Here is a 9,848-nt window from a genome sequence, read left to right as displayed (position 1 = left end):
TTGAATTTTCGAGCTTAGGCTTGGACCTTTACGGTTGGTCAGTATATGAATGCTTAATATTTAAGGAAGATGTTTTCAACTTGATTCTTATACTTTCAAATTTGATTTTGAAAATTTTCTGGCCTTTTCAACTCTTAAGCATGAAAGTGTGATTTTTTTGTAAGTCTTATAAATATGTATTTTTAATTAAAATTAAAATTTAGAGAGATTTTGAGATATATTTGTATATTTTTGATTTTAAAATATTATTCTTTAATTAAAATTAAGAAATTTGAAAATTATATATTCAAATAAATTTTAATTTAGTTTTAATGAAAATATGAATATTATTTGATTGATCTATAATTATCAAAATTTAAATTATAATATATGATAAATCCTTTTATGAATATAATTAATAATAATAAGAGCCTAGCATTTAGGGTTTAGGGTTGGCTAAAGTTGCTACATTTCAACCTTCCCTATCTCAACGCTCATTTAAGCTTTTGTCAAACCTTATTGAAAATGAGTTTTCGAAGCCCCATAATCTACAATTGAATGGTAGGTGAGAGGCTTGGATTCACCTCACAACATGATCATTTCATGGTATTTTAGACGCCTGGGATAATCACAGCTAATATTGGCGAAACCTCATTGCTGGAATTTTTCTAAAAGTTGATAATATGATAAGATATGCACGTGTTGCCATGAAATTATTATGATATATTCTAGAAGACGACTATATTATATGTTCGCATATAACATTATTATTATTATTATTTAATTTTGGAATCTTTAAATTTGGTAAAAAAAAAAAAATTACTATTAATTTTCATGGCAACCTCATAACTTATGTGCATGCTATGCCTCTCAATCAACGTGTTCATCAAGTGCTTTCATATTAACCTAATTTTCATGTTTATTGTGCGCCAATTATGTATAAATTTATTTCAATTTTAGACAAAGCAAAAGAGAGTTCATTTTGGGATGTTAGATGTTTTATATGAATTAAATTTTAAAAGTGGTGAAGCAACAAGTAAGTCTACAAAGTTAGATTACTCTAGTTGGTTTGACTCCTTTCCACTTCAATTTTGCGTGGGATATGGGAGGAAAATGAAATTAAAATGGATTGTTTTTAAATAGATTGCATGGAAAAGATAATTTTATTCGTTATTTTCTTTTATTAAAATAAAAATAAATGAAAATAGAATAAGAATTTTTACTCCAATTTTCTAAAATTTTTACTCTAATTTTCTTTTATTTTCTTGATTGCCAATTAAGATATTTGATAAAAAAAAAAAAGTTTGCTTTACGAAAAAAACATGAATAAAATTGACATAAACATTTAAATTTTCGATGATGTTTTTCTTAATCAATATTTCACTCAATCAATATGAAACGGTGGACGGTGGCGGTGTTGAAACTTCATTGATGGAATTTTTTAAAGTTTGTAAACAAAATAATTATTGTTTTGTTTTGAAATTATTGTAATATATTATAGATAATTGTTGGCATAGAACATTTTTTTTTTTAATATTAGAATCTTTAAATTTGGTATTATATATATATATATATATATATATATATATTTAAGATTCCTTTTTGCCTATTTAAGAAGACTCGGGCTTCATTTGTAAGCACACTAAAATTTTCTCTCCCAAGCTTATGCTCTCCCTTCTCTCTTCTTTCTCTCTCATCATGTTACCCTTCAAGCCTTCAAGCTTTCTTCAAGCTTTCCTACCCTTATCCATTGTAAGATATTTCTCCTTATGTATAATTTATTAATATAAATATGTTTTGATTACCTCTTATATGGATGGTTTTTAATTATGCTTTGAGTAGACTAATCATCAACTATAAGCCCCTCAATGATGTTTTAAGATGGATCAGGTATCCTATCCCAAATAAAAAAGTATATATATATATATATATTTCCTAAACTTTTTAAAAAATTAAAATAATAATCCTATTAAGACGTGTGTGGACCCTGCATTTCGGCTCAATGCGTTTCCCACTCGATGGCGAGCTCGATTTTTATTTTAGAAAAATTGATTTTTATTGATTAAAAAAATGACTTGGAGTCGCCACTTATTTTTGTTTTATTTTTAAAGGGTAAACAAAATAAGAAAGAAAAACCCTAAGTGTGACTCCTTATTTTGGAAAAGGTGATCTACGAAAAATCGGATCGGGTTCGGGGGTCAGGTTACTTATCGGGAAGGTACGGTAAAGACCGTAGCACCCCTCTAAGTCCCTAAAGACGGGTCTCTACTAATAGAATGAAGCTGACATGGCGATCAATGTGAAAATCGATGAATACCCGAATCAATCATGCACACATGAGTATCAGAATATGCAACAGAGGATAATCAAAGTGGAAGTGGATGCGTACCTGATCAGCAAACGGCAACGCGCTATCACAAAACGGGGTTAGTGCATAGTAATGAGCATAAAGTATATCACTCATATCACTCAACCAGATAAAGAAGCACCAATATCATGCATGGTATTATTTCAAATTCACTTTTATTTTGATGAAAATTTATTTGATGTGGGGCCCCCATCAAAACCCGTTTTATTTTTGTGTGAATTAATTTCGTAAATCCTATCACCAAGAATTACGAAAAATAAATTCACGCTTATTTTAAAACATTTTTGAAAATCAAAGAAAATTCGAAAGTGGCTCGCCAAAAAGAAAATGGCAACCAAATTTTATTAAAAATGAGATTTTGGTACCTAAAACTCTAAAGATGAGAGATTTGATGATTTGAAGTCGTTTAAAAATAAATAAATAAATAAGTAAATAAATAAAATAAAATAATAATGATAATAATAATAATAATAATAATAATAATGACATAAGCTAGACAAACATTTGAAAACGGAGTTAGGAAATTATTTTTGAAAACAAAGGAAAAGGATTTTAGGGGCCACGTGGCTCAGAAAAGTGGCCATGCTAAGGTGGCCATGCAGATTAGAAATGCAAACTTGGAGCACCCTGAACACTGACTGCACTAAAGATGATTTCTCGTAACTTCCTATATGTCTCTAATACCCTTCCCCCAAGCATGAACACATGAATTACTCGATCTGCTGCTAACATTGCTGGAACCTTCCCTTGCATCAACATCTTAGCCACAAGAACCTGAACCCCAGCATACTTGGCGTCCCACCCGAGCTCTGTCATAGACCAGCCGGTTCCTCCGAGCGATTGGCCATTCTTTCCAAGGGAGCTCAAGTAGTACTGACTGTTAATTGCTTGATATAACCACACAGCTGCCCAGAGCAGCTCATCAGCGTATTCACTGTAAGACCAGTAGTACTTCTGGGCCACTGTGATGCTGCTGTCATATTTGCCCCTGTATTTGTCTCCAAACTCGAACAGCTGTCGAGCATGGGTCGGAAGCTCATTGGCGTAGGAAGGGTTGGAGCGGCGGAAGACAATAGAGGCGGCGACCATGGCGGCGGCGGTCTCTCAGGCAAGGTCGGACCTGGGGTTGCTAGGATCGATATTATATGCCCACCGATCTGTGGTCATGTCCTCTTGCTTTTGCCAACAGAAGTGATCTGTGGTCATGCCCCCATTGCGAACTTCCAACATATCAGGATCATTCCATCCACTAGGTCCCGCATAGACTGCCCACTTGTCATTCAGATCAGCAAATGTCCTAGGAAAATGACCCCAGACTACCGCCTCGTAGAGAAGATGCAAGAGAAGGTTCGTTGAGTTCGACTTTTCACTCACAATGCATCTGATGAAACTGCTCCTCAAGGACCGTGACATCCATCGATCGACTTTCCTTCCTCGCAGACTGCAGATACGTGAACAGCATGGCCACCCCTCTATTGAGCTCCAACAACTTGCCATCCATTTTCTGTCATGAGCCGAGGGAGGCGAGAACGCCATAAACCAGTCGAGAATGAACATGGCTGATGGGTTTCTCACGAGAAACAGACTCTAAAATTCAACAGATCAACCCAAACTGATCACAATCAGTAAAACAAAGAACCAAGTCGCCGGAGAAGAGAGCGTCGAAGTTCAAACAGTCAACGACTCCGCCGGAGATTCCCGTGTTCCGACTGGTGCAACTGACTTCTGATTCCCAGGTAAGCAAACCCCATTTGATGTCTCATTTTGGAATATACCCATCAATCATCACATCCTATGGGTATGGAGATGATGAGAAAGTATCAAAGGTCCTGGTCTAGTTCATGGGTACAGAAGATCAATAACCTCAGGTTTGCTCTACATGTCACCAAGATTTATATTCTCAGATGCCATTACAAGCATGGTTTGCTGCTTGCTCTTTTCTTTTCAAACGAATCATGGACCTCAGCAACCCTGCTTCTTTTCTTTTCTCATAGGCAGAAGCATTATTCCTGGCCTTCTCAATCAATTTGGTCATTCCGAGGTAAGCAACAGTCTTATCATTTTTAAGGGAATGAACCTTAGCAACACCATGATGGACTCGGGTATACTGGATTTTGAGGGCATCGATGTAGCAATCAGCAGCCAAACGGCACCGGGCACAAACCACAGAAGGAGATGATCCTTCTCTCAACCAAACATCAAGCATGCAAGAACTTGGACCCAATCTGGGAGTCCCTGTTAATTATACATAAAACCCATGCACGTCAATATTCTCAAAAGAATTTTTCTATCATTACTGGTGAGTAGCCCAGCATACCATGGCTGCTCCACTTTCGCGCTAGAATTCTTGTGGTGTCAGTCACTCACTGGATTCATGAAAACGCTCTCTTCTTGTTACCACGTCTTTTCATATTTTCTGTATTCCTTTTGACTTCTCATTCCGATCAATCAAAGACATAATGCTCCAAGAATCATGTAAGTGGGCCCAGGGTATGAATGCTTGGATCAGGCGTGAGATAGTCGCTGAAAGTGGTGCAGCAACCATAAGGGACCTCAACTGCAATCTCATCAGTGGGACCTCCTCATAAAAGTTCACACTACTCCATACTTCTTTCTGCAGTGCTCGTAGGACCCAACATCACATGTACTCCAGAAGCTCTATTCAGTTAGCTCAGACGCTGCATACCGTAGTTGGAATTCACGATTTTCAATCAACCTATTCTCTATTCTGTGAACTGCTTCGGCACTGTCAAACTGCTCTAGCTAGCTTTATATCAAACCTTTTCTTCATGTTCAATCCCGTCTTTGCAACAGTAAGCTTACCAACAAGAAATCCAATAACATCAGCACCTATACCGCGGGGCCTTGCTGGAGCGTCGATGCCTTCGCACCCATTGATGTCCCCATGGCATTGACCACATCATTAGTCACCATTTTCTAGGCCATGCAAAGCCAGAACAACAACGTGGCGTAGGGATCACTGAAGGTAATTGCCTGCATGAGAGGTTATGAAATATGGGTATGGATATGGGCAGTGGGTATGAAGTGAGAGTGATTCATTAATGATGGGCATTGACAAGGTGGAAAAGTGACAAGGGTGGCCATGCGCAATGGATATCATGCACGTGATTGGGAGGTGAATGATGGGTCTGATGTATGCTCGGGAAGGATGCAAGATGCTGTTGGTGGATCACGACAAGAGGTGATGAGAGAAAGAGCATGGGGGAGGAATGGAAGGTGGGATAATGGTGAAATGAATGAAGGGATAGAGAGAGAAAATGGGTTTCTGTGCATGGAGTTAATGGAATCGGTGATGGGATAGGGGCAGGAAGGGTATTGGAATTGTTCATGGTGCAGTGGTTCAAAAAAAGCGATGAGGAAAAGTGCCCATGCAAATAACAACTATACATGGGAGAGCAAAAGCTTGTCCAGGAATATGTGGCATCTTCAGTTTTTGACCACTTGAGAGGACGGGGCCCCCTGCGCCATTTGGCTGCCCAACTGATCAGCTCCACCACTGGCAAAGCCGCTACTGCTTCCAGCAGCAGCACCAACATAATTGTCAACACCACCAGCCACACTGAAATTCCCGCCACTGCCGTCAGAACGTGCTCTATCCGTTGCATAGTTCACTCTCACCCTCCGGCCATGAAGATCCTGTCCATCCAACCAGCTTATGTATTCTCTGCAACTGTAGTTTCACTAGGGCCCGGAACCGTAACAAAAGCAAACTCCCAGCCTGCAGCTACCATTGGGATTAATAGCCTCTTGCCTCTAAACTGGAATAGATTACAACATTAGCTCCCTTATCCGAGCAAGTCTCTCAAAAGATGGTTGAACTGGTGAAGGAATCGACCAGATCCCTCGTGGTGATCCAACTTTATGACCATGCCGTACATGAGCCTCACTGAACTCATCTAACATGATATTCTCCATGTATGACGAGGTGCGTCACAGGCTTGGACTCTTGGAGAAGCTGAGGACCAACTTGTATGACCAGGGAAACTTGAGAGACCCAGGATGAAAGGAGCCTAGCCGGAAACTAGATGTCCTCATTTGTGCCCCTACGCAATAGATACCCACAAACCTCGAACAGTGTCATGGTGCCAACTGAGCTCCCTTTGAACCTTATAATAGAACTTCACCAACCAGTCATAACCCTTTTCTCCGTGTCAAAACGTTGAAGGAACACACAAAAATCCACTTTCCCACAGCTCTTGCATTGATCAAGACCTAGAAACAGAGCCAAAAAAAAGAAAAAAAATGGAGGGAATATGAAGCATAAAAGGAAACGAGTGGAAGTGATTCTCAGAGGTTTCATTTCATGAGCCATCCATGAACCCTCTGATTAGGTGAGAAAATCCATTTTACACACAACCTTGACGCATATTCATAATAGAAGCAGAGTACCAAAATCAGCTATGGCAACCACGAAAGTAAGGCTTCATCCCAACAAACTAAACAACATTCAAAATATCAACAGCAACTATGGAGGAGCAATAAGAATAAAAAAATAACAATAAACCTTTTGCTTTCATACCTGAGAGTGCCGATGTTCTGTTCCGCTTCAAACGTTCCTCAAACACTGCTCCAAAATACCTCCGGAAAATCGATCTCCTCAGCACCTCTTCTCCACTCTCTAATCTCTTCCTCTATCCTCTCATTTTCAGTCGGTCTCCTCTCTATCAGCTTTCTAAACTCCCCTCTAAAAAATCTTCTCTCTAGCTTGCTCTCTCTTTCTTACTCTCAAGCTCCTCTCCTCTAACTCTCAGAAGAAAGTCCCTCCCTCTGCACTTTCTTTTTCCTTCCCTCTCTCTGGTAGCCTCCTCTCCCACCAAAAATCACCAAACAAAAGCTCCTCCTCACCCAAAGCTCTCTGCCCCCTTCCTCTTCTCAGAAAACTCCCTCTACAACCTCCAAAAACCTCTTTCTCTCGTCTGCCCCTCACTTCCTAAAACAACCCTACAAAAGGCTGCCTCCTTCAAAAGATTTCTGCCACCTTTCTAAAACAACTTCTCTGCCCATATCTTTTTTCTCTCCCGAATTTGCCCCTCTAACAAATCCCTGCAGAAACAACCAACAAAAACCCCCCACTACTCTGCAGAATCCTTTTCCTCTCTCTCATCCGCTCTTGCTAACGGCCTGCAGGAACCTTCTAGAATGCTCCTCCACGTGTCACCCTTCCATTGGCACTCCAATCTGATTCCTCAACAACCAACCATGCATGGACACGTGGCTCCTTGAGATCATGACACTTGGCAAAATTGGGCTGCACAAAAACGAGCCCTAAATGGGGTCTACAACGTGATTTCTAACTTTTATCAAATTAAAATAAAAGAAATTATATTTGAATTAATAAGAATAAATATAAATAAATAATTTATTAATTTATCATAAAACTTAATTTTAATTTTGATATGATCGTAGATTATTAAATTACAATTTTAGATATTGTTTCTTTTAAAATAATGAATCAAATTAAGATTTATAAAATATTTGATATAATTTAAATGATATTTTATTTTCTGAGAAAGTAAATATGATTTTAACTATTAATGTAATCATTTAATAAATATAAAATAAAATATATTCAAGATAACCACAAAATAATTAAAAATTATAAAAAGTTGATTTTTATAAAATAATTAAAATCAAGTTTAGATATATAAAAAATTATAATATTACTTAACAATTCATGGACGCATTCTAGTAATAGCCTCTAGAAACAAGGATTTTTTACAAGAGTATAATGCTTTTCAAAAATAATTTCAAATCTATCATAGTTTTGGACAGATAGGAAAATATATATATATTAAAATTGTCTTTTCTAGATTTATTTTCTTAAAAAAAAAATTATACAAAAAAGAATCGTCTTGCTAAAAAAAATGATTTTTTGAGGGGACAATTTCTTTAATAAAATAAGGGGAGAAATATGTCTTAAAAAAAGTAAGAAATTGTTTTTTGAAGATACGATTTTGTTAAAAAAGAAAATTAAAAATTGTAAAAGGTGAGAAATCGTCTTTTAAAGAGATAATTTTGTTAAAAAAAAAAATCAAAATCAAAAAGTGTGAATCTCACAAAAGTAAGAATTTTCAAAAAATAAAAATAAAAATATTAAAAGTGGATAATAATCTCTTGAAGAGATGGTTTCCTAAAAAAAAAAAAAAAAACCCTTAAAAGAATCATATAATTATTTAATAAATTAATAATAATTTTTTTTTATAAACATTTTTCACATAAAATTGATAATAATTTTTTTTTAAATTCCAAAATAAAAGAAACCAAAACTAAGAGATAAATATTATTTATTTTATAAATAAATAACAATATCAAATTAAATTAATTTTATTAATTATAATTAATTGAATTAATTTAAAGAAAAAATTGAAGGTTAATTTTTTTTAATTTAATATAAAATTTTTAAATATGGAATGTTAAACATAATTTATATTTTATAAATATTATTGTTGATAAATATGTTAATAATTATAATTATTTTTATATATTAAATTTTTGTAAATAAATTAATTAATTTTATAATATATATTTATTTATTTATAATAATAACATTATTGTATAAGTATATTATTTTTAGGGAATAGAAAAATTGATTTTTGAAGGGTTTTTTTTTTTTTTTTTAAGAAAATCGTTTCTTATAGAGATGATTTATCATTTTTTGATTTTTATTTTTTGTGAAAATTGTCTTGAAGAGATGATTACAATTTCCCATTTTTTATATATTTTTTTTGTTTTTATATAAAATTGTCTCTTTAAAAAATAATTTTTTTAAAATAAAAAAAATATTTTTCTCTCTCCTAAAACTATGATAAATTTAGAATTATTTTTCTTACTATAATAGTTTAAAAATTATTTTTTTTATGCTATCGTTCTCTTGTAATAAATCCTTAGAAACAAAACATACTACACATCAAATAGACATCAAATCCAGAAAAGGAGAAAGCAAGAAAACATCAGGCGAAAGCAAGAAAGAGTGAAGTGTCACTCAAAAGTCAAATCTACCTACGCACTCACTTTTGGGCCTTTGGCTTTATTGTCGATTACGGTAGCTTTCATACTGATACAGCACGCAATTAATATTAAATAATTAGTTTTAGACGACATAAAAAAGTTGGCCAAATATATAAAAACCCCAAGATTCGCTCCATTTGCACCACTCATTTTCACAACAAAAAGTCATTACTCATGAGTCATCTACGATCTACCTCTCCATTTTAATACCGTAAAATCTCAATAAATAAATCATTTTATTTAAATAAGTAACAATTTAATAAATTAGTAATCTTCTCGAAACAATAAAACCTTTAATTTGTGAAACGACAAAGATCTTTAGACAAACATGGACATAATATGCTCTTTCTTTGGATTCATTGCACCTTTTTTCGGAGCTTTAAAAAAAAGTAATGTTTAAATAGTTTTAAGTCCGTGAGTGAAGCATGACACTCATTTTCTTTCTGTCCAATCATAACATTCAGACAGGTAA

General features: G+C 34.9%; 1 protein-coding gene across 1 annotated transcript; it reads right to left on the bottom strand.

Annotated features, from left to right (window-relative positions):
- Nucleotides 1-2,950: 2,950 nt before the first annotated feature.
- LOC117909089 (endoglucanase 19-like) lies at nt 2,951-3,436 on the bottom strand. The gene has a single exon (XM_034822991.1). It carries the CDS (start codon nt 3,434-3,436, stop codon nt 2,951-2,953), a length of 486 nt encoding a protein of 161 aa, XP_034678882.1.
- Nucleotides 3,437-9,848: the final 6,412 nt, after the last annotated feature.

This window comes from Vitis riparia, chromosome 19 (assembly GCF_004353265.1).
Source record: "Vitis riparia cultivar Riparia Gloire de Montpellier isolate 1030 chromosome 19, EGFV_Vit.rip_1.0, whole genome shotgun sequence".
NCBI classification, from domain to species: Eukaryota; Viridiplantae; Streptophyta; class Magnoliopsida; order Vitales; family Vitaceae; genus Vitis; species Vitis riparia.
The sequence above is the reverse complement of the archived record's forward strand: the minus strand, read 5'-3'. Positions and strand labels throughout refer to the sequence as shown.

Bases quoted from the DNA above. Each gene is read 5' to 3' on its own strand.
- LOC117909089 (XM_034822991.1), bottom strand. From the start codon at position 3,436: ATGGTCGCCGCCTCTATTGTCTTCCGCCGCTCCAACCCTTCCTACGCC.